Below are 25,959 nucleotides of genomic sequence, written 5' to 3'. Positions count from 1 at the left end.
AGTTAGTGTATAAGTCTGTTTGAAACATTCACTGACTGGAATATTGGAGTCCTTTTGACATTGTGCTATCAGATGCCGATAGCTTAAACAATTGATTGTAATTAATTAGAGAGAGCTATTAAAACAGCAAAATGTATTAGGGATGTAATAGTGTAGTCAATTAACCGATAAGCAAAAGCTTATAAGTTAATGCTATAGACTAAATGCTTTCCCTCCCCCTCGCCAGTAAATTTTTTAGCAGGCTGGCCAGCAGCCCAGCTCACTCCTGGCTTGCGATGGGTTTGGGACCTACCCCACTGCAGCTCTGCATTTAAAATGTATTAGGAGCTGGGCAGGCAGGCAGGCAGGCCTGCTCAGTCCTGGCTCATGCTTGGTCCAGGATCTTCCCCTGCTGTGGCTCTACATTTGAAGTGTATTGGGAGCCAAGCTCAGTTCTGGCTTGCGCTGGGTCCAGGAGTTCAAACATCCCTTAGACGGGGCTGCTGCCACCCCGTGCTGCTGCCTCTTTATAAGAGGCAGCAGCACTGGGCAACAGACAACCAGTCTGCAAGGGGGGCTTACTTTTTAAGCTGGCTCCCCTCACGGACCAGCTCCCACTTAGTACTCCATGCTGCCGCCTCTGATACAGAGGCAATAGCGCAGAGTGGCAGAGGGCTCCTCAGGAATGAGGCTGGAGTGCACTGGCTGCCGGCCCCACCCCTGAGTATTATAAAGTAGTTGACTAACTGATAAGAATTCATGGGGTTTCTTGACTATTCAATTAACCAATATTTAACATCCCTAAAATATGTATGAGGTGATTCAGGAGGCATTCTGTATTATTGCATCTTATTTCCTTTTTCCTTAGGTGAGTGCAGAAATTGAAGTAATCAGGATGTAGGAAACAGGGTAAAGGCATATATGTCTTCCTCTCTTTGCAGACCTGATGCATCCTCTCATCTGCAAAACCAGACTGTGTTCTAGTCTGTAATCTTTCAATGTCAGTTTGAGAGAGAGCACTGGCCTTGTGGTCAGGATAATGGTCTGCATGGTAGACAATTATTTTGTGTTGTCTTCTGTGCCTCTCTCATCTGTATTTTCAACTTCATGCTCTGTGATTTATCCACTTAACTCATCATGTGTTAAGATGTGAATGCCCCCCTCTGATCCACTAATAGGTCCTGTGACTGGATTTTTCAATACTCCTATTTTTTAGGCCATTGTGTAAATGTTTAATAGCTGAAACTTCATACTATTCACAAATCCATTGTGTTAGCCTTCATCTTTCATCAGTAGCTGCTTCTGTATTTTTCTAGTGTTGATCTGTCATTATTTGGCACTGGTATGTGAAGATCAGGCACAGATTGTAATTAATTTTCAGTTTGCAAAGTAGATGACAGTATTAGTGGACTGGGTGTGTCCTTGGGCCCTGTCAAATGGGCAGCTGTATTTAGAGGCCACAGGCCTGTTCTTAGTTGTGTTCCCAACAGGTTATAGATTAGAAGGTTTCCTATCTCATGGGGAGGGGTCAAAAAGGAGAAAACAAGGCTTAGGGAAGGATCAGGGAGTGGACTGTCTTCTACACCTTATAGGGTGAATCCCTGAGAGAAGGTGTAATGGTTCTTGTGGTCCATAGATCTGTGTGTCATCTGCCTTCAGCAAGAGGATTATTTTTCTTGGGTATCAGCTTCCTGACATTGAGAGTCCTTCATCCCCATAGCATCTCCTTTGGATTTATGCCAGCCCTTTCTTTGCCTTGCAGATTCACAGGTGAACCCCTGTCCCCAAATTCCTCTAAATTGTTCCCCTGTGATATCCAGCTCCTGACATGGGCTGCTTCTCAGAAATTATGGCTCCTCTGCACCATATGCACCAGTTTCATCTTAAACTACTACTCCTGTAAACAACACAACACCAATGAATACTTATGAAAAAAGTGAGGTTTTTTTTTTAAGAATGAATAAAGATTTAACTAGTAATGGGGGGGGGGGGGGGACGAAAAGTGGTTACAAAATAAAACCAAATCCTAAATGAGAACTTAAAGTCCACACATATCAGTAGTTAGCTTTCCTATTTAATAAAGTATATCCCCCCCCCCCCAAAAAAAAAATTAAGTGCATTGCAGAACTGGCTGGTTTCTCAGTAACCAGAATCCAAACAGCCATGAAAGCTCCCCCCTCTGCGTAGGGTAGGGCTGGGGCAACTTTTTTAGGTTGGGGGTTGCTAACCCACAGAAAAATCAGTCAGGGGTCACACACAAGTGAGAAGCAAAACAAAAACAAAACAAAAAAACCCAACCAAAGAAACCCCTGACCAAGGAGGAGAAAGACAATCCCCACATTCCCCTTAAACACCAGAGCCTCTAGGAGCCCAGGCTAGTAAGTGTTGTATGCTCCAGCCCCGTGGACGAGAGCGAGTGAAAGGGGCTGGAGCACCAGAATGGGCTCCCCAATTCTGGGAGGGAGGGGGAATCCTGAGCCTTGGGGGCCAGATCCAGGCAAGCCAGGGGCCACATCCAACCCCCAGGCCTGAGGTTCCCAACCCTGGTCTATGGTTTTCCTTAGTGAATGGATCCAGAGTGCCTTTCCCTACATTCTGTCACACTGAAAATGCTTTATTCAGGCTTTCCTGCCTGCTGTAATATTCCTTTTCACTTCCAAGGGGTTTTGGTCCTCTTTGATGGTTTTCCCATCTCATAGTGTTTTCCATTTAGTGTTCTGGGAATAGGGATGTAAGCGACTAGTTGATTACCCAATAAGCATAAGCTTCTCGGATAGTCGACTAGTGATGCGACTAGTCACTCTCTTTCTCCCCCTCCCCCGCCTCCTCTGTGAGAGAGATAGCAAGAGTTGGGAGCAAGAGTCGGTGCTGGGGGTGAGCCAGCTTAAAATGTCTGCTGTGGGCAGGGGAGGTAGAAGCACAGTGGGAAATGGCGCAAGTGGAGACTGAAGCAGTCTCTGCTCATGCCACTTCTCCAATTCTGTTTTTGAAATATACAAGAGCCCCAGCAGGCTGAGGCACTGCAGGGGCTGGGCTTCTGTCACAGCTCTTGTGCATTTCAAAGACTCAAGTACCAGGAGCACGGGGCCAGCGGGGGAGTCCCTCACTAGCCCTGCTCCCAGCCTGCTTCTGCCTTTGAAATGTATAAGAATTCTGCTAGGGTTCTTGTACCTTTCAAAGGCTCAGGGAGTGTTGGGCCAGTCCCCTCCGCTGGCCCTGCACTCCCTGAGGGGTTTCAACTTTGGAACTGTAGCAAGAGCCTGGCAGGCTCTTTAATCTAAATTTAAAATTCCAATCCGGGAGGTGGCCTGGGACAATAGAACCTTGCATTATCTGATCTCACCCACTGATATACATATCTCAAAGGTGCTTTGAGCAAATTATTTCTTGTAACCTGTCAGTCTTCATGTCATGATCCACTGGTTCTGTTTATCTTATTTTGATGTAGGTATCATTTTTGTGTGTAAAATTAGATATATGGAGTAGGGAATACTTTGTGGGTTTTAAATATGTGAATGAAAGGCATGGAGGGTGTTACCGTCAAAGTCTTGATGAGCAACTGTTAGAAAATCTCTTTTGTCCTTAAGTCTGAGCTGTGGTTGGTAGGATGTGGCCTCAATTCTTTAAAAAAGAATAGGAAAGCAGGGGTCTTTTGGCTGGGCCACACCTGAAGGAAGGAGCTGAAGACCCTGGGCTGAGGAGACACTCTTTTCCAGCTGCCCCTCCAAATAAAGGCTATTTAGGATAAGTTTGAAAAAGTTTGTACTGAGGTTTCAATGTAGAATTAGCTAAGCATTTTTGTTTCTTTTGATTTGTTATCTACTTTGCTCTGCCTGGTCTCACTTATTACCACTCAAATCCTATTGCTTGTACTTAATCAAAACACTTTTATTTTCTATCAAACCCAGTGTAAATAATTGTTACCTGGAGAGACAACCAATGCGTTCATTCTCCCATTCATTGCTAAAGGGAGCTTACCCAGGTAGTTCATTGAGGGGTTTTGATCCCATTTGCGGAGTGGTATCCCAGGAAGCTGGGCCCAAAACTGCACTCTCCTGGGAGCTGAAGAAGTTCAGTATCTGTACTGCTTCTCGGGGGCAGGAATCTCAACTCGGGGTCTTGGCTGGGGGAGACCAGCAGAGCTGGTCCAGTAGGACTGGGCGGTTAGAAGCCCCAGAGAGTGGGAAGGTAAGTGGCAGTGGCTGTGTCAACACTCTGGGAGGCACCCATGAGGGATCTTCTGTGACCTCACCTGTCACAGTGAGATTCCAAAAGGAAAAGAATGATAACCGATAAAACACTAATGAACATGTCAAACCATACACATTCAATCTAAATCTAATACTTTCTCAGTCAGCATTTTGACCTGATCTTTGACAGTTTCACTGTTGCTTACATGGTTCTGAATAGCAGCAACGATACTAACAATAGTATTAATGTTATTTTGCTACTTACTGAATCCATGAGCAACAATATTAGGTACACAACAATATTAGGCTGTAAGGCCACAGATTTAGGAAGACAACATGGCATTGGGTTGATGCCCATGTAATGTTTGGAAAGATTTCTTTGCATCTACAAGAGATATAAGTTTATTTTTAAACATGGATTTATATAGTGGAATTATAATACTTTCTGTCCTATTATATATTCCTTTCCTAATGATTCTTAACATTCTGTTTTTTTGACTGCCAATGCACATTGATCAGACATTTTGAGAGAACAAACCATCACGACTCAAAGATCTTTCTTGAGTGGCAACAGCTAATTTAGAACTCATCATTTTATATGTACAGTTGAGGGTTTTTTCCAGTTTACCTTACTTTGCATTTATCAATATTTAATTTAATCTGCCATTTTGTTACCCATTAGCCCAGTTTTGTGAGATCACTTTTTAACTGTTCACAGTAAGCTTTTGACTTAACCAGCTTAAATAGCTTAGTAAACTTTGCCACCTCATAGCAAGGGCTCCCTGGGAGCAAGCTTACCTGCACTGGCTGCTGGACCCGTTCCGGGAGAGCCAGCTGTGCTGTGGGCTTTGCAGTATAAGCCTTATGCTGCAGGACATCAGGGCCAGGAGTCAGGACCTGGCGCATACTGGCAAAGAGTGTAAATGTAATGGAAACCGAAATGGTTACACTCTTACATCCCTAGTGCAGTTGATCTCTAACAGTGTTTACCGCCATACATTCTGGTGTACCCTATTGGTGTATTCAGATTGCACGAGCTCATTAAACATTTTATCCCTGTACATTTTTTTGGCCTTCTGTTCTGCAACTGCCTAACTACTGGAGAAGCTGGGGCAGGTGGTAGACTGATGGTTCCAGTTGTATGCGGGGGAAAACAAGGGGTAGACTTTAGGGAAGATACGTAGTAAAAAACAGAAGTTTAACTCTTTTACAGCGAATGGAGCACTGTAAAGCATAAAGGACACGTTATGTACAAGGCCAAATTTTTCATTTTAAATTGAGCACCCATGAGCAAGGTAGAATACACTGTAGAGTGCTGGGCAGCTGAACTTATTTGCAAGTAGGCACTGTAAACAACATGTTTGGAGGGCTCTTTTGCTTCTGCTTTCGAAACATAGTAAAGGGTGCTTGCAAATTACAACTCTCATTCATGTGTTTGCAAAAGGGGGGCTTGTTTGCGACGATCCCTCTCCCGTACAGTGTTCTTGCAAACTGCAGCCCTCCTTTGCCACATTGACCTGAATGAGGAGGGTGTAGTGGGGGGCTCAGATATAGAGAGTCAGCGCATATTCACCCCTCTCCCACGCAGCATGCTTGCAGACTGCAGCCCTCCTTTATCACATTAACTTGAATGGGGACTGCAGTGGCTTGGGAATGGAGGGACTCGGATGTGGATAGTCAGCATGTGGTCGTGCCCCCTCCGACACAGTATTGCTGTTCATTGGTGTGATCCCTTCAAGGACAGCACAAACAGGGCAGCAAACCTGGGGTCATAATTTGTTGGGGAAGAGCAAACAGTTGGCTTGCCTCAATGCAATCAATAATAGAACTTCATCCATTTCACCTATGTCTCCCTGTGCTGTATCAGTCTTTTCCAAGGAGGGTGGAGGGATAGCTCAGTGGTGTGAGCATTGGCCTGCTACACCCAGTGTTGTGAGTTCAATCCTTGAGGGGGCCATTTAGGGAGCTGGGGCAAATCTGTCAGGGATGGTACTTGGTCCTGCTGTGAAGGCAAGGGACTGGACTCAATGACCTTGCAAGGTCCCTTCCAGTTCTAGGAGATAGGTATATCTCCATTTAAAAAAAAACTTTAAAAGGAACTCTTGCTGGGTAGGCCTACTGGCCATTACTGTATCCCATTTGCTCAGGGGAAATTAAAGATTAAACCCAATTACATTTAACCACTGTTGCGTGATTATAAACATGAACTCACCAGAGGTGTCCTCCCCACCATCAAGGTCCAGCAAAAATAGATCTTGGAAGTGGATTGGTTCCAAAGTTAGAAAAAGGTCCTGGCTGTTGGTAAAATTGAATCCTCTGCCTACCTGCTGAGCATTCTACTTCTCTTCCTCATCTACAATGTCCGTCCTCCTCCACGTTATTGCCAGAGGCTGCCTGGAAAGTATCCACAAAGAGTTTTGAGACAGTGGTTGGGTCTCCTCTAGAATTCCATGCAGCTGTTCATATAAGTGGCATGTCTGAGGCTCTGATCTGTACCATGTGCCCCTCTTGTTTTCTGGAACGCTTGCCTGAGCTCCTGTATTTTCATACAGGACTTCTGGGTGTTCCTTCTGTATCCTTTTTCTACCATGCTCTGTGTGATTTTTGTTACAGAAATCAACTTTTCTTTTGCTGCTTCAGAGTTCTGTCTGCACAGATGCTTCTCCCCCTGCAGCAATCAGATACAGTATCTCCTGCACGCTCCATGCTGGAGCTTATTTGCAACCTTGGGCCATTCATGGTCTGGTGTGCTGTAGGGATGTTAATGGACAACCAGTTACCTGGTAAGCATCACCCTTGATGGGTGAATTTAGTGGGACTCCTTTCAGCAAGGTGGAATACCAAAGTCAACTTTAAAAGCTCTTAAGATTGGCAGAAGGGGCTTGGTGGTATAGACACATTCATTATAAAATCAACCTAACATGGCTAACTTTAACCTAGCCTAACTTTCTGTGTCCCAACGTGCCTGAAATACAAACATGTTGAGAAGCATGTTTGTTTTCATTACATGTTATTCTAAAAGGTAACAATGCATTGAATTACCAGTGTTAAGGTTCTGAATCTGATTTAACTAGACTTAACAGTAAGCTTTTGAGTACTAACACGATTGACTCATTCTTAATCGGAGTTGTCAGTAGCCTCGGAAGCAAACTAGTTTACAAACAATCAGTAAATCTCTGTTTTATAAAGTATAGTTTAAACCTAATCTCCCATACACAATTTGTATCGTGTGTCAACTAAACCAAAATCTTGAATTTTTGCTGTCCTTGTTGGTTTTCCAGCAAAAGCTTGCCAACTGGTCAAGTGTAAGTTCTCACCCTGTACATATGAGATATAACGCTTCCCACTATATTGATTTACCAAAAGGACAAATATGTATGACTTAGAGTAAGAGTTAGTAATAATGTTAGCATTTTTGACCTATTAGGTTGATTTTGAATTGGAAATCAGGTACAGTTCTTCATGAGCAGATTGTTTGCCAATCCTGAGGCAGCTCTCTAGTCTTAAAATTTTTTCAGAAAGTTAGTTTGTTTGTTTGTCTCGAAAGATCTCTGAAATGGTAAGAGCTACAAATGCAAAATTTTGCATGAATACTACTGATTTCCTAACTTAAATAACTGGATTGGTTATATCTCCAAATTGGTTCCCCCAGAGCCCCAATTGGGCCCACTGATAATTAGCTTTAAGTAACACCTGATCATAGGCATTTGCTGGACTCTTCTGTTAAGCGTGTCACATAAACTGCAACTATGAGATCCTTTCCCTGTGATAAAATAACATATAAAAGTATTTCCAATAAAATATGCTATGTTAATGTAGTTGACGTAGTTCATTCATCACACCTTTTAGTATATTTTCCCAGGGCGACGCCGGCTATTTCTGCTAGTTGAAAGTAAAACAGAAGTCCTGCTTCTTTACTTATTCATTCAAAGCACAGTTTTAAACTTTTGCACAATCTGTTTTTTTTAGGGGCGTGCAAGTGGGGGTGAGGGAGATTGCTTCCCTTCCTGTTTTAGTTATGCTCATGATGGCAATATGCTTTCTCCATCAGGTTGAAATTTTAATTAGCACAATTAGATGATGTTTTAAATTTGAAGCATTTCAGTTTATCTGCTACTGTTAAAAAGCATTTCTTTGAAAAATGTGTTAGCAAATTGCTGTGCTAATTGAGGTCAATTATGCCACAAACAATGTGTGCAGCAGAAATTAGGCTACTTTTAAGCAGGCCAGTTTGTCATCTAACAGTAGAATTAATTTGCAAACTCTTAGACATAGTGGCAAAATTATCTCTGCTCTGAAATCTAAATATTAAGGGAACAGACAGTTTCTGCCATTTCATCTTTTTAGAAGCAACATGTTTTAATAACATCATGAGCCACGTTATTGTGCAATCCTCAACTTTCTTTTTCTGGCTGGTATAGCTCTGTTTCCCAACATTCAGAAGATTTTAGTGGAGACATTTTGATGTGTAGTAGACATTGTTTTACCAAGAACTATTCCAGACAAGTTTTTAGTGTGAAATTTTGGGCTCACACACCTTAGCAGTACCCTATTTAATTTTGTTAGTCCTTCAGTAAAGACCTTGGAGATCTATCAGTCATGAGTATGAAGAGGATCATTTGTAAATCTGCCAGTCTAAGCTTCTTAACCTTGTATTAGCCAAGTTTTTATCACAGACCATGTTGCTTCTTATGTTTTTGTGATTCCTTTCTATTTCTTCAATCGAAGTCATTCTCTATAGATTTGAAATGTGACTGCAGAATTTCTATACCTCTACCTTTATAGCCAGTCATATCAATTTTACAAAGTTGCTTTGGAAAAATGTGACAGCCCAAGTGACTTGTCCTTCATTTATCTTAGCGATTGATAATAAAAATGCTTATAGCATTTACTTGTTCATTAAAAAAATACTAACTATGGGGAAACAAAATACAGGACTATGTAGCACTTTAAAGACTAACAAGATGGTTTATTAGATGATGAGCTTTCGTGGGCCAGACCCACTTCCTCAGATGGGTGAATAACACTTAGCAAGCCTGAGCTGTAGTATACTTCAGCTTTAGATTTGATACTACTTCAGGGTTTCTGTGTTTTAATTCTGGTTTACACTTAAAATGTTGGTGAGCATAGCCTCGTTGGTCAGGGAAGTGAAAAATCCAAACCCATGAGCAGTGCAGCTATGATGACTTAACTCACAGGGTAGAGGCAAATAGGTTGATGGAAGAATGTTTCTGTAACCCTACCTACTATTGCTTGTGGAGGTGGTGTTCGAACTTGACAGAATAAAACCCTTCCATCGCTGTAGGCTGTATCTACCTTCCTAGATTATGCCAGCATACCTGCAATGCTATTGCTGTATTGCAGGGGTGGCCAACCTAAACCTGAGAAGGAGCCAGAATTTACCAATGCACATTGTCAAAGAGCAACAGTTCTATGTCACCAGCCCTGATCACCTCTCCACCACCACTCTCAGCACATCCTGCCCACTGACAGCCCCACCTGCCTATGCCTCCTCCTTTTCCTCCTGCCCACTGTGATCAGCTCTTTCTCAGTGGGAGACCCTGGGTGTGTGTGACAGGCTCAGTGGAGAGGGTAGAAAGTGGCAGGATGCTAGGGGGAAAGGACCTAGAGCAGAACTGGTGGTTGAACAGTGAGCACCCTCCTGCCCAGTGGAAAGTTGGCACCTGTAGCTCCAGCCCTAGATTTAGTACCTGTGCAAGGAGCCGCATATTAACTTCTGAAGAACTGCATGTGGCTCTGGAGCCACAGGTTGGCCACCCTTGCTATACTGGTATATTTCCCATAGTGTAGAGATGCGGTTAACACATATGGGCTACGTCTACACTGGCCCCTTTTCCGAAAGGGGCATGTTAATTTCACAGGTCGTAATAGGGAAATCCGCGGGGGATTTAAATATCCCCCGCGGCATTTAAATAAAAATGTCCGCCGCTTTTTTTCCGGCTTTTGGAAAAGCCGGAAAAGAGCGTCTACACTGGCCCCGATCCTCCGGAAAAAGCGCCCTTTTCCGGAGGATCTTATTCCTACTTTAAGGAATAAGATCCTCCGGAAAAGGGCGCTTTTTCCAGAGGATCGGGGCCAGTGTAGACGCTCTTTTCCGGCTTTTCCAAAAGCCGGAAAAACGGCGGACATTTTTATTTAAATGCCGCGGGGGATATTTAAATCCCCCGCGGATTTCCCTATTACGACCTGTGAAATTAACATGCCCCTTTCGGAAAAGGGGCCAGTGTAGACGAGCCCCCACAGTGTAAAGACTGTTCCACCTGAGCAGTAGGATCTCTAATGTATTAATCCTTCATGTTCTCCAGTTCTCAATAATGCTTTCCAGGAACAATCTAGCAGAAAAAATTGAATTTCTAATGTAAAATCTCAGCAGAAACTAAAACCTTGACCTGAGAATTCTTTCTGTGCTCCTTTTTACATCCGAAAGGTGCAAAAGAAGTACAATCCAATTTTTTTGTCTTCTCTGCAGGCCACTTTCAATTTTGTACTGATCATCAAATATCAAAAACTTAAGGATGTGCAAAACAGCCAAATGAATATTTCTGTTGCAACTTTTGCATTTGCTAACTTTTTGATTTTCAACTATACAAATGAAAAATCTCATTAACATTTTTACTTAATATTTTAACTTGCACTTTCAGTTACATGTATTTAAAAAATGAGAACAGCATTGAAAAGATTTAATGAGATTATTAAAAGTACTCAAGGTATGAATAAGCATGTTTAGATTAAAAAAATAGCTATGGAAAAGCACTTGTCTTAAGTGATTCAGATGCCTTAAAATGCTGTTTGAGCTATAAATAGGATGCTAACAGAAGACTTGAAATGGGAACCTGGCAACTGATAGGGGACAGTTCTAGATTATTCAGCAGTCATCACATACATTTTCATAGGGAGTGTACTCTCCTAATCCAATTTCTTATGTAGTTCGCCTTCCTCAATAGATGATTCAGGGAGACACATTGTTCCCTTCCTTTAGGCAAAACTCCTTCACTTAAAGATCTATTTTCTTTCACGTCACCCATCTTGTCTACCATTCCGCCTGCCCTCTAGTCTGTTTTTTTAAATCCATCTAACAGCAAATTTATTTTGAGTTCCTTGTTTATTTTTACAGCACATGCTCTACTAAATTTAAATGACCTTCCTGGATGACTGACTAATCCGAGATCATCTTAGTTAATGTGAAAAAACTCTATTTTCCTCTAGCAATTTTTTGTATAGTTTCAAGTGCAGAAATGCCTCAGTTTATTCAGTAGTTTGTAGTTTTGATGTTCATCCCAAGAAAACACATTAGCTTTTAAAAATTTTAAATCCATTGTGGGATAATATAAAGTAGAGTTTTTAGATGAAAGCATGATGTCTTTAATATGAAGTGAATTTAAATAACATGCCCATACATCTCTTTAAAAAGTTGTACAGCTAACTGCAAATAATCTGTTAGGCCTGTGGTGTCCAACACACTAGCCACATGCAACTATTCTGCTGTTTGAGTGTGGCTAGTTCACAATAGCTGGTTGGACACACCACAATGCTAGTCCCTATTCCTACACGCAGTTCCATGAAGGGTGAGAGGATGAGTGTATGTATCTTAAACAGATAAATTATATTTTTACAGTTTTGAAACTCATAAATGTTCTAAAATCATTTTTTCAAAATGATTTAAAATGTGTGGTGAAATATGGCAGCTGCAGCAGTTTGATTAAAAAAAAGACTAGTACTTAATTTTCACATGCTTTTTTTTATTTGTAATATTTTTGGAAATTCTGAAAATGAACAATATTTTTGGTTTATATTTTAAAGTTTCTTTGATTTTTAAAATTAATGCTACAAGAATTACACAAACCAAAAAAGGTGTTGCTTTTCCGTTGTCCAGCATTGACAAACTACTTTTGTTCTTCATATCCATGCCCCATAGCCCCTCTGCTAGAAGCTTACTACATTAGAGCTAGTTGCACCAGCATTAAGGTTGTGTTACATTTTTGTTCAAATGTTTGACTAAATTTATTTCTAAAACCTACTTGAAAATGTGTCATATTACCATGTTGATTCCAGCCTTGCAAGTACACATCACTGTTTTCTAGATAACATTTGAATTAGTATGCAAGAGTCCAGTAAACTTTCTGTAAAACAATGCAGTCTTGCAGTTTAATTTTAGACTCATTGAAAGATTGCACAGCAAAGTTCATTATTTGTCTTTCATCAAAGTAAAACAAATTAATATGTACCATCCTCCTTAAAATCTGAAATATTCAAATAGTCTAACACTGAATTAATTTTGGATGGAAGGGGGCCTATTACATTAACAACTAGATCTATTAAGAATCATGGAAATAATTTTTTAAAATTATTCATTAAACCCTGAAATCTAAGCTACAGGCTTCACATTTACATTTGCTTCAGTTTTCTTATGTAGCATATACAATGTTTTAATTAATTGTTCCATTTTCACTCTTTTTTTAAAACTAGAAATGGCATGAATACTACAGATTTTTTAAAGAGAGTTTTTTCCTAGTGTTCATATGTTGGGGGCGGGGGGGTTGTTTTTGTTTTCCCCAGGGCGCCAATGCCTCTGCTTTGGAGAAAGAGATTGGTCCTGAACAGTTTCCTGTGAATGAACATTATTTTGGCTTGGTCAATGTGAGTGAATTTTCTTTACTATTTTTAAAATACTGCTTCCTATTTCAGTCTTCCTACTCTTAAATTGACAGGATTCTCTTTTAGAACATTATCTATGGGAAGTTCTGGCACAAAACGGAAATCTATTTAAGCATGACATCCTGTAACATGTATGCTAAATTTTGTTTTTAGCTAAAAGAGTAATCTGAAAAGTTAACTGTAGTGAAATAGAAAATGTTGATTACAAAATACTGAGAGACATTCATATGTGGGCATACTTTTAAATATAGGATCAGAGTAGTTAAAGCTGGAAAAGGCCCATTAGATCATAGGATAGATAAAAGCAGGGTATGGTTCTCCAATAAAGAAGTTGTATCAAATATTAAACTGATACTTTGGTGGGTCTTAGTCCCAAACCCTCAAACCCAGGGCTAGGCAAAATATGGCCTGGGGGCTGGATCCAGCCTGCCAAGCCACCGGATCCGGCCCATAGACCACCCTTTCAGGACCCTCAGGCACACAGCTGCTGTGATTTAAAGCAGTCTGTGTGGCTCTCTGCTCTGCAGGGAGGAGGAGGCTTTGTGTGATCTCCCTGCCCCCAGCCCAATCCTCAGCTCCTATTGCTGGAAACAGCCAGTCAATAGGAACTGACCCCAGCCAATCTCTCAGCTCCTATTGGCTGGAAACAACCAGCCAGTAGGAGCTGAGAGATTGGCCTGGGGAATGGATGCAGTGTAAGACTCTTCTCCCCCCCCCTTCTGGTGCTGAGAGCCACGTGGAGGGAATAACCTGCCGTTTTAAGAGGTCTGGGGCGGCAGCAGGGCTGCTGGCCAGGAGACACTTAGATAAGCGCCTGCCTCTGGCACCCCAGCTCCTCCTGCACCAAACTCCCTTCCCCAGGTCACCATCCAAATCCTCTGCACTCCCCTGCCCCAGGTCACAACTCCCTCCCAGACCCCATGCCCCCTCCTACACTTCTCCCCATGACCAGAATCCCCTCCTGTACCCAAAAATCCCCCCCCATTCCGTTGCCCCAGGTCACCATTCAAACCCTCTGCAGTCTGCACCCCCTTTTCCCCTTCTCCTAGGTCACAATTCCCTCCCAGACTTTGCACCTCCTCCTAGAGCCCCTCCCTGAGGCCAGAATTCTCTCCTGCACCCATACTCCCTCCCTGACTCTACACCCTAATCCCCATAACAAGGTTACAACCCCCTCCTTCATCCACACTCCCTCTCAGACCTCACACTGTCTCCTGCACCCGTCCCTTACCCTGTGCACCCTTCTGCACCCAACCTCCCCCACAGACCCTGTATCTCCTCCATGGAAAAGTGTGTCCCTTAACCACTTTCCAAAATCTTGGAGTGGCTCTCCACCAAAAATTATTACCCACCCCTGCTCAAACCAAAAATATCTGTTTATTTTTCAAATCCCATGTTTTTCATAATGGTTTAGAGGACATAGTGCTGTTTGAGGAAAGAAATGGAGAATATAGAAATATACCAAATAAGTCAATTCTCTTTGTGTATAAATGTTTTTTTTTCCCTTCAGGCTTGCTTCAGAATGAGAGCTCCTGTTTAAAACAACTGTTTGCCATAACTTTAGTCAGTTTTTGTGTACACAGTGTGATTAAGGCCAAAAAAATTGCTAATTTGCAATGTTATAACTAAATTAAGAATTGCAAAAAGAGTGCAGTATTGTTCTGTCACTTGTTTAGGATGTCAGATCGATGCCTCTGGTTGAGAGAGGTGAATGGAACATCCAATCTGTCACATTCTTTTATTAATATGATGTAAGAAAGTGAAATGTATACAATTATCACAGGACATAGTTCATTTTCTATGTCAAAAAATATGGCGCTGGGTAACTTCATTAACAGTAAATTAAATTGCCTCTTATTTCCTTAATGGATCATTAGATGTATATTTCACCTTTGAACTAGGGATGTGAGTAGTCGACTACTTGCTTCCCTTTGTTATGCTTATGAGAAGCACACGGGATCTTTTTAGGGGAAAAGGCAAGACACTGCGTTTATTGAGAATACAGTAAAAAAGCATATAGCATATGCTTCATAAAGACAACCCTCCCCCCCTCGCCCCCCCCCCCCCCCCCACACAGGTCCTGCAGATGGTTTATAGTTACCAATCTGTCATGGCTCTAGTCAGTCTTACTGGTCAGGCAAGGCTGGCTGAGTGAGGAGTTGGCGTTCCTCTGAGGCTTTGCTTCCAGGACTGAACCCAGAGTCTTACTGGCCAGCGCTCCCCTTCTGATATGTGTAAGTTTCCATTTGAGTCCGAGAGTATTGCAGTATCATACTGCAGTCATTCATCCTTAAAAGGTGTTAATCTCTGTGCTTTCCACAGTTATTCTTTGATTATGGTCAGGCTTCATTTATCTTTTGTTTGTGTCTCACCTTTGGAGTGTCTGCCTGTCTCCAGGGCTTAGCTATTCTGCTCATCAGCTTTCATCCAGCCTCAGGCACCAGGGATGTTCTCTCATCATCTTGAAGTGTCTAAAGTCTTTTTGAGCATCTGGCCCTTCCTAATGCCTTTCAAACACATTCTCTGCTCACACCAAACAATGTACAGACATTCCAGATAAGGACTATGTAGTTTGTGACTAGAAGACACAACTTAGTTTACAATGCAGACACGAGGTACAACTTAATTTGTAATGCTAACAGGAAGCAAGATCTTGAGACACAGGGTGAAATAGACTTTACAACATACACAAAGAACACAAAGAAATAGAATCATACAGAACCTATAAGCAAGCCATTATACATCAAATCATTATGCATCATACTTATATTCTTATAACCAATACTAAAATATACATTTTGGCTACACCTTGCTGCCTCTGTATCAGCTGGCTTATCCTACCACTGGCTCTGGCTCTCCTCCTTGCTGCCTCTGTCTGATAGAGGCAGCAAGTGTGGGGAAAGCAACTAGTCAAATCACAACTAGACTATCTGATAAGCTTATGCTTATCGGATAGTCAACTAATTGCTTACATCCCTAGTAACAACATATGTGTTCATTTTTTTAATTGTATCCTTTGGTATATATGGTTGTGACTACTTTCTTCCACTATTTGATCTGAGGAAGTGGGTCTGGCCCACGAAAGCTCATCATCTAATAAACCATCTTGTTAGTCTTTAAAGTGCTACATTGTCCTGCATTTTGCTAGTAACAACACTAGCTCTTGTTATGAAGAGAGCCAGTAAGCCTTGGCTAGACATAGGCTTTAGGGATGTTAGCAGGTAATAAAATAATCAAGTAACTACATGAATTCTTATCTGTTACTCAGCTATTCTATAGTCCCCAGCGGTGGGGCCAGCAGCCAGTGTGCTGTATCAGGGGCAGTAGCCTAGGATGACAGGCAGGAGCTGGACCATAGAATCATAGAATACTAGGACTGGAAGGGACCTCGAGAGGTCATCAGTCCAGTCCCCTGCCCTCATGGCAGGACCAAATACTGTCTAGACCATCCTTGATAGACATTTATCTAACCTACTCTTAAATATCTCCAGAGATGGAGATTCCACAACCTCCCTGGGCAATTTGTTCCAGTGTTTGACTACCCTGACAGTTAGGAACTTTTTCCTAATCTCCAACATAAACCTCCCTTGCTGCAGTTTAAGCCCATTGCTTCTTGTTCTAGCCTCAGAGGCCAAGATGAACAAGTTTTCTCCCTCCTCCTTATGACACCTTTTTAGATACCTGAAAACGGCTATCATGTCCCCCCTCAATCTTCTCTTTTCTAAACTAAACAAGCCCAATTCTTTCAGTCTTCCTTCATAGGTCATGTTCTCTAGACCTTTAATCATTCTTGTTACTCTTCTCTGGACCCTCTCCAATTTCTCCACATCTTTCTTGAAATGCGGTGCTCAGAACTGGACACAGTACTCCAACTGAGGCCTAACCAGCGCAGAGTAAAAACCAGCTACCCTCATGGACCAGCTGCCTGCCACCCTGCGCTGCTGCCTCTGATACAAAAGCCGCAGCATGGGATGGTAGCAGCCCCTGTCCATAGAGGTCTGAGTTCCTCACGGACAGAGGCTGCTCTGCGGGATGCAGAGCAGCCTCTGTCTGCAACAAGCCTGGGCCCACTGCGAGTAGACTTCCCCTCGCCTCCACTTCCTCTGATAGAGGCAGCAGAGGGGGAGAGGCAGCACCACAGAGCCAGTGCTGGGGGGAAATAATCCAGAGGGAGCAAGTCGGGGGGGAGGGGCGGAGAATGCAATTAGTCGAGCTGATTAACCAATAAGCCTATACCTGAGTACTCGTTTAGATCCCTAGTATGCTTATGTAGGCTGTATCAGTACAGTCATATATGGTTATTAAGCATTATTGCAAGCATTGTTCCATGTATTCACATTTGTAAAATAAAAATAGAGACCTGTTACTAAAATATTGACCTCACATGGTTCATCATCTAGTTCGGCATCCACCAGGACTAGCTCTGAGCTAGAGAGGGATCAGGGTGCTGAAATAGAGAGAGTCAACCTGTAGAAGATTTTTTGAGACATGGCCTTTTTCTGTTTGTAAAGTACCTAGCATACCTTTGGATGCAACATAATCACAACAGGGTTGTATATACAAGACATATTAGTCCCACGCTTTGTGACCTGATTCTTCTGTGTGTATGATCAAAAATCACATTCACCTTTTTGCTCTCATCCCAGAGTGAACTCTCTAACCCAGAAATGAGCTGTGATGAAAGAACGGGATGTTAGTAATGAACAGCAAGTCCACTATTAACCTTGTGTTCTTACAGTATTGCTAATTTCTAGGATTCTTCTTTCCATTAAATGTGTTTTGAGGATCCTTTCTTGCCTGCTAAATATATTAGCTAGTATTTTTCCAACAAATTTTCATTTTTCTTTTCTGCTAGTGTTCCTAATCATGCCAGGTCCATTTGCATTATTCCTCTGTTATTCCTGAGTGTTGCCAATTTTATGTCATCTACAGATTTCCTGAATGTGCTAGTTATTTAGCTTTATAGGTTATTAATAAAGAGGTGGACTAAGAATAAACAGAAATTAAATGTTTGTTCTACTTGTATGTATATTTTGATTATGTAACTAACAATTTTGAACAATTGTTCCCCATTTCGTGTACCATGCAAAGTGCTGTTAATGCATCTATAAGATGTCAAGGCTGTAACCTTTTGAGTTGCATGAATTAAATTGTAATTTTGTATTTCTCCCAGCCAGCAAATTGACAATTAACTTGCAATCATTCTGCTACAGTAATTGTACAAAATTGTATGCTGGTAGCCATATTCCCAGAGTGCCATTTAATGTGATTATCAGTATTCTACAGTTGTTTTATTTGTATGTTAATTATGTTTGTTTAAAGTATTTCACCCAGAATGCTCTTGAGATGCAGAGCTCATTTATAAGAATATCCTAGGGACAGGTAAACCTGAAATCATTGTTGTTTTGGCTTTTTGAGTAACAATATTATACAGTCAAAAGTTGTCATAAAATAAATTCAGCAGATTACTATAAACAAAATGAATCAAACCACCAAAAATGAGTTATTTCATGACATTGTATAAAAGCATCTAATTTTTCAGTTTAACAGTTTCTCCTCGTTAAGCAATCTGGGACACATTGCCCCTAGACATTATATATCATCAGCCCTGTTGTCCTCTAGTGACACAATCTTCAAATATGGCAGATGTGAAACAGCAGCTCTTAGATATCTCTACATCATGGGGTTTTGCCAATATTTCATTGTAAATAGGAAATACTTAATCTGCTACTTGTCTCAAAAGGTATATTGGTATCTGAGACTGGCAAACAAAATCTGAATCCACCCATTGTAACCTTGTTACTGGAATAGAACTGATTGTCATTTTGCTTCTTATGTCTGCATTATGGTTTTAGGTCTCTCATTGGCACCTCTTCCCATCAGTGACTGTAGCCTCAGCCCTGTCCAGGACTAATAACCATGTTGTCACTCACCAGTTTAATCTACCAGTCGTAAACCCTGAAATAGTCTTCTCGTAGCAGACACCCATTTGATTATTCCCATACATATAGCCCTCCTCTTGATTAATTAACTATGTTGGTTGCTTTTGCAAATTACCGCAGAAGAAAAAATTTGCAGACATGATAACAATTGCATTGATCCAGACACTTGGTAAGTTTGATAGAGGTATTAGAGAAACATAGTTACACAGGAAGTGGGAGAAAGCAGTACTGCTTTAGTACCTATAATGGAGAATCTGTTCTATTACACCCAGCTGCTCTTCTTGTCAGTCATTCCACCTTTAAATTGATGAGTGTTATGATCCAAATGAAACTCCACTAGTATTAGTTCAATCCCTTGAAATACTGGCTAATTGTTTGATGTTTAGCTGTTGTTAAACAGCTAAAATTTCCCATTTGATCCACAACACATACTAACAACTCATTAATAGGTACCATTGTTGATTCTTGCTTTCTAAAAGGTATAAGTTGCTTGTCCCAATTTACCCAGATACTATAATTCAGGTCTATTTTATATAGGGATGTAAAATCCCATTTAATCAGTTAACCAGTTAAATGTTAGGGTTTAACTAGTCAACTGCTTAAGCGGGATCCCGGGCAGGGGACCTCTCTAGTCTGGCTGGAGCAGCCCCAGCCTGCCATGATGTTTGCTGGGTGGTAAAAGGTTAACCTGATACCTGTTCACATCCCTGATTTTAGATAAGGTCTTGGATAAAGCATTGTGGTAATTAAAACTTGGAGAAAATTTGCTTGCACACTAGCTGTGCTTCCAAGATGAAAAGCAATTTTGTCTGTTTACTTTCATTTTTACTTTCATACTTTCATAATGTTGGGAATTATGGCCAAGATATGAAATGGTGACTATTGATTCTGTTGACCTAGCTTTTGCATGCCCATTTTCTGAAAATGAAGCCCCTTGAAGGTTTATCAAATTCTGTCCCAAAGTAACTTTTAACAAAATCTTAATTGATGGGCCTTTTTATTTATTTAAAATTTGTTTGGAGTCATAAATTATGCAAATTCAGAAAGCATCTGTTCAATGTTTCCTTTTACTTTTTTATGTTAGTAAGATGCTCCTAGTACTATGAACATTCCTTACTATAACTACTGAAGATACCTGCTTATAACAGGTTTTTTTAAAGGCCCATAGCAACATCTTCCATAAAAATAGGTTTCTTCTTTAGTTAACATATGGATATTTAATTTGAAAGGTCATCAGTCTGTTGCTTTGCCAGAACTACAAATGTCTGTTCTCAGTAGCTTCACAATAAATGATTACTCAGAACACCAACATTTGGATAGAGAGAGAGAAGGCCTATCATGCTGAAATGTTATGCAGAAAGCCTTCCTTAATCATATAACTTTATATAAAATTTTAAAAATTCTAATTTTTCACTATTTATGTTATTGCAGTTTACGCTGTTCAGAGACACTGTCATGATCTTTCAATTTTTTGTTCTCATGCTGTTGTGATTTAGGTTTCCTGCATTGCAAGCTGGAATGTCTCAATTAGGAAAGTAGTTGTCATGGTCTGTTTTTTTTTTTTTAACTTCATAAAAATATTTTTCCATGTTTTAGTTTTTTATCCCTTTGTTGTTTGTCCTTAGCGACTTCGGTGACTTTTTTTTTTTAGTTTCTTTTTAACAGAAGTAATAATGGGAACATATGTCTTGTTCTGTTTTAACCAGTTTGGCAATACCTGCTACTGCAACTCAGTCCTACAGGCACTTTATTTTTGTCGTCCATTTCGGGAAAAAGTTTTGGCATATAAGGTCCAGCCGCGGAAGAAGGAAAGTCTCCTTACATGCCTCTCCGATCTCTTCAACAGCATTGCCACACAAAAGAAGAAGGTGGGGGTCATCCCGCCCAAGAAATTTATTTCCCGCTTGAGGAAAGAAAATGGTAAATGAATAATTGAAGTACCTGATTAGATTTCAGTATTAAAATATTGAGACTGGATATTTAAAGTAACTAGAACTCTTTTCAAGTGTATCTATTGACTAACCTTTGGCAAGTTTTACTAACCGGATTTTGAAAAGTTCATGCCCCAGTTTGTGTTGTGTATTTCACCACTAGTGTACTGTAGCATAAAGAGTGTGTATGGTCCCTGTAAAGTATCAACAGTTGAGGTGAGATTCCATCCTGTTGTAGACCAAACATGTAAAGAAAAGGGGACCCAGAGCTCTTGGTGCCCTGGCGATTCTGTTCCAGTATAATGCTAATATAGAGATTTGTAAGAAGCCATGACAATTGAGCATCACTGGCAGTGCTTTAATTTATCCCATGAACTAGGTACACAAATAATGAAGGCCAGATTTGGAAGGCTCAGAGGTGGCTTAAAGATGCACTCTCTCCCCCCTCCTGTTTTCAGGTCAGAAAAAAAGTAACGAGTAATCAGTTTCTCAGCTTGCATTGAGAATCCATGATTATTTCCCGGGACTAGTTGTGAAGAGCCCTTATGCGTTCTAATTTATAATTTCTGATCGGGCTTAAAAAGATATAATTTATTTACTATTATAGGCGTTTTTCACTTTCCTCTTGAGGTAGGATATTGGACGTCACATTTGATCTTCCTCATTTTAGCCTCACCTGGCAAAAGAATCCATGTAAACCAATTTTACATGTTTGCCAGGCCAGCCTCCCTTAAGGTGTTTGTTTAACTTTTGGAAGGTTGCCTTCCTCCTGGGATCCAAGAAGTAAGTAGTAAAGAATAAACCAAAGTCCTTACCGTCTGTTGCTAGAATTACAGAATACATCTCTGTTCCCTATAGCATCTTTAACATGGTGTATACTGAAATGATTTAGAGAGTTAAATACCGTTAACTAATAGCAGTGGCTAAAAGAATGTAAAAAATTATAGAAGAAAGGGAAGAATGTGCAGTGCCTTGTGAGAGCAGAATGGCCTTATAAAGTTTATGCTTTAACAATACTGTATTGTTGTTGATGTTATGCTCTTTCATTCTCCCAAACCTTTTGCATTTCCTTTCTAGAGTTATTTGATAATTATATGCAGCAAGATGCACATGAATTCCTGAACTATTTACTAAACACTATTGCTGACTTACTACAAGAAGAGAAGAAACAGGAGAAACAGAATGGCAAACTCCAGAATGGCAGTATTGAGAGCGAGGAAGGAGACAAGACTGATTTGACATGGGTCCATGAAATCTTCCAAGGAACACTAACCAACGAAACCAGATGTCTTAACTGTGAAGCTGTATGTTGAAAAAACAAAACATTTCTTTATTTGATTTTTAAAAGCACTGGACCATTTTCCCTAATTCAAAACAATTTTTTTTATTTATAAGGGTAGATGAAATTAAATATTTTTTTATTAAAAATTGAATCTAACCTATTTTATGATTGTATCAGCTGTCCATTCAGACTAGTATTTATTAAGGTATGTTTCTTAGTAAAAGTGATGTTTCCTTTCCTTCCCCATCCCTGTTTTCAACAAAGTAGTTTGCAGCTGGCTGATAGGAGCCTCCATCTTGTCCTGTTGTAATTTCTTGTGACAGTCTGTTGTGTTTCCATGAGAATTACTCATTATTTACTTAATATCCAATAACTGAATTTGCAGTGGTGTTCTAGCCAGGTTTGTGTCAGGATATTGCAGACACAAAAGTGAGGTAATACTTCTTATTGGACCAACTTCTCTTGATAAAAGAGACAAGGTTCTGAGCTACCACAGACCATATTTTCAGGTTTGGGAAAGGTACTGCTGAATTTGTGTTGTAACCACTTATTTTCAAGTAAAAAGATTGCATTTCTTGTTATTGATCCATAATTACTGTGTTGAGAATGAAAAGTACAAGAGAGACTAAAATTGAAAGAACCACTTTTGGGCTGGGAATCTGTACTTAGCCATGTAATCATTGGTGTAACAGTATTTCAAACAAATGAAAGCCCTATTGGGAGGAAAAGAAAAATTGTTATGATGTTGGATAGCAACACTTATTCAAATAGCTCTAAATACTTGTCAGCCTTCTAAATGTGAACTATGGTTATGCTCTAAGAATGGACTTTCTAAAAAAGGCACTAAATGTGGTTCTTTCTCAGGGATTTTGAGACTAAATGTGATTAGCTCACAAGTCAAAAGATTGTTTTTGTAATGGCCAAGCGTACTCACGCACTCACCCCTGCATCTGAAAATCCAGCTTTTGCTGTCTCTTGTATTCTCCCCAGTATTAAAGAGTATGAAATATGGCAGATAAGTGTATTTCTGTACAAAGTGAAATGGAATCCATTTAAAGCCTGCCTAGCCGCCTGAGAGCTGTCACTAATAGCTTTGTTTTGTAAGTAAAATAAGCAGATGTGACTTACAGGCACATGGGGAAGAGATGTTGTACAAGGAAGTTCCTTTTTTACATAGTCTCTTTTTGGACTACAACGACACTTTGGATTGCTTGAACAGTTCTTGAATAGTGCAGGAAATGGCCACTTTCAGGATTTGATGAATGTATAAATGCAGTAACTTCCTACTTGCAGTCACAACGTCTGTAGCATTTCGGGGACTTAAAGCAATTCTATACCTGACAGATTGTAAGCCTCAATGAAGTATTTGTTTTTGGGTTTGTTTGTTTTTTTAAGGTTAGTAGCAAAGATGAGGACTTCCTGGATCTCTCGGTTGATGTGGAACAAAATACATCAATTACGCACTGCCTAAGGTAAATTAAAAAGAATCTGGTTGGAAGATGCGCATAGGCACATATTCTGAATGGAGTGGCTACTTTAGATATTCAGTTGTGTAGCAGTTTAGAACCCAAGCTTGCCATAAACTAATACTTTCTGCTCAAGATTCTGTTATATAGAAACTGTTTTACCAAAAGAGTAAGAATTATCCATTTAATTGTCTTATGAAGTTGTAATACTACTTCATATGTTCATATTCTGTTAAAACTAAGTATTCATGTTTGTTTTCAAAATATTTCTGCTTTGTCACTTTACTGCTGCATTTTGCTGAAATGTTCCTGCTCTTTGACAAAGAGGGCTTGAGCTTCCAAGGGCAGGCAACATGGCATTCCTGTTGAAGACCTTTCTGCTCTAGAATTCACTCTCTGATAGCCTGTCAAAGTCCAAGCTTATTAACCCAGCACTGTGCCAGATGTGTCCCTGAGAGCTGGTTCCTTAATAGCTGATATCGACACTAATGATGAATGAGGTGCATGTGTGTCGTTAGTACATAAGAGAACAACCAAAGGTCCATCTGTCCCCAACAGTGGCCAGTGCCAGATGCCCCAGAGGGAGTGATCAGAACAAGTAATCACCATGTGATCCCTCTCCTGTTATCTATTTCCAGCCTCTGTCAAACAGAGACTAGAGACACCATTCCTATCCATCCTAGCTAATACCCGTTGATGAACCTAACCTCCATGAATGTATCTAGTTCTTTTTTGACCCCTGTTAAAGTCCTGGTCTTCACAACATCTCTGGCAAGCATTATGTGCTTTATGGGCAAATTAAGGTCAAGTGTTGATAACTGTTAATTTTTGTTCACCCCCAAATATCACACAAGAGGAATGATAATTGTAGATAATTGTACAACCAAATGTAGATACAACCAAAAGCATGGCAGCCTACACTGCTGTGTGTTCTCTCTTCTCTCTGTTTGATTCATGATCAAATGCTGGCCAGCTCATTTTCTGAAAGAAGTCATATCCACATTTCTTCAGCTGGAAGCTTAGATCCCATAACAGGGAACTGGGGCTGGTGTGATTAAAACCAGTGGTTGGAGGTATTCTTGTTTGAGAGAGAAATCTTCATCTTTGGTATATTTCTTTTCTATTGATAGCAGAGTGGTAACATGATGAGTACATGGCTTGACTAAGGTTCCCACATGCTTGTAATTCTCTTTTTTTTCTCTCAACTTCCACAGGGGGTTCAGTAATACTGAGACTTTATGTAGTGAATATAAATACTACTGTGAGCAGTGTCGCAGTAAACAGGAAGCACAGAAAAGGTACGGTTAAGATATGCTAGAAAATGTTAATGTTCTCTCCTGCCCATGGCAGATATTTGTTTAAATGTATGTTGTTATTCCAGTGGCAATTCTTTGATACAACAAAACAACTTGCATTCTAGATGGGGGATATGTGTGTGGGGAAGTATAAGGGAAAATTATACATTTGGAGCAGCTCTTTTAATCAGAGGAGACCCAAAAAGATAAGTTTCACATTTCTCTCCTAAAGAACTTCCGGACATCACTCCTTTTCCCCTGTTAGTTGTAATCAGTTTGAAGCCTCCAGAATGTTTCCCCCTTCAGCCACAGATATTGTAGAAAATCTGTTTTTCTCATTTCTTAGTTAATAGCAGCCAGTCCAAAAGGGCAGAGGTTTAGTCTGTCTTTCACTTTTTCTGCTATGGTAAAAGATTTCAATGTAGACAAGCAGCTGTCTTGCATGTGATTGCCAGTTGCACTATAAATCTTTCCCACTTGCACCAGAATTCTTGTACAAAAAGCAACTCTTCATAGACCATTTTCATTAAAACTGAATTTCGAATGAAACTTTTTTGAATCATTTATACACAAATTCAAATTATTTTTCTTAAAAGGTTTATCTTATTTAAGGTTTTTTTTCCAATATGCTGTTCCTTGTTTAATGTATTTTATGATCCAGAATGAGAGTGAAGAAGTTGCCTATGATTCTAGCTCTGCACTTAAAAAGGTTCAAATACATGGACCAGCTGCATCGATACACCAAACTTTCTTACCGTGTAGTCTTTCCTTTGGAACTTCGGCTCTTTAATACTTCAGGAGATGCTACAAACCCTGACAGAATGTATGACCTTGTGGCTGTAGTTGTTCATTGTGGCAGGTATGTCTCCTATGCTTTCTGAGTATTAAATTAAGTTTCCATGAAAATTATGTCACCTGGTCATTCATCTAATTCTCTATACCACCTCAACAGCTGACCATGTAGAAAAATCTCAGCAACATCTAAGCTAATCAACTGAAAGAATGAAAATGTTTTTACATTTTAACATTTTTTGGAAAATATTTTCAACCTATTTTTCCATTGTGTGCAGTCTCAGCCTTGTTCTTCTATAAAGCTTTAAAGCATACTAAAGCTTCCAGGAAGGTGTAAATGAAATAAAGCAATTCTTGAAAAAAAAGTTATCAAAATAAAATCAATTTATATGTTGCTACTTGCTAG

General features: G+C 40.3%; 1 protein-coding gene across 4 annotated transcripts in view; it reads left to right on the top strand.

Moving 5' to 3' along the window:
* LOC102448690 (ubiquitin carboxyl-terminal hydrolase 12-like) overlaps window positions 1–25,959 on the top strand; it is a 45,116-nt gene that overhangs the window by 8,221 nt on the left and 10,936 nt on the right. The window contains exons 2-7 of one of the 4 annotated variants that reach the window (XM_025178024.3): window positions 12,747–12,827; window positions 20,634–20,707; window positions 21,796–22,022; window positions 23,396–23,472; window positions 24,681–24,764; window positions 25,423–25,620. In XM_025178024.3, coding sequence (XP_025033809.1) covers window positions 12,802–12,827; window positions 20,634–20,707; window positions 21,796–22,022; window positions 23,396–23,472; window positions 24,681–24,764; window positions 25,423–25,620 — 686 coding nt within the window. In that variant the 5' untranslated portion in view covers window positions 12,747–12,801. Of the gene's footprint in view, window positions 1–12,746; window positions 12,828–20,493; window positions 20,708–21,795; window positions 22,023–23,395; window positions 23,473–24,680; window positions 24,765–25,422; window positions 25,621–25,959 lie in introns of all 4 variants that reach the window. The other 3 variants (XM_006136174.5, XM_075940868.2, XM_014580124.4) reach the window with 3 other exon arrangements.

Source organism: Pelodiscus sinensis, chromosome 13 (genome assembly GCF_052426305.1).
Source record: "Pelodiscus sinensis isolate ZL-2025 chromosome 13, ASM5242630v1, whole genome shotgun sequence".
Classification (NCBI taxonomy): domain Eukaryota; kingdom Metazoa; phylum Chordata; order Testudines; family Trionychidae; genus Pelodiscus; species Pelodiscus sinensis.
Note: the sequence above shows the minus strand (reverse complement) of the source record. Positions and strands in the feature narration are given on the sequence as shown.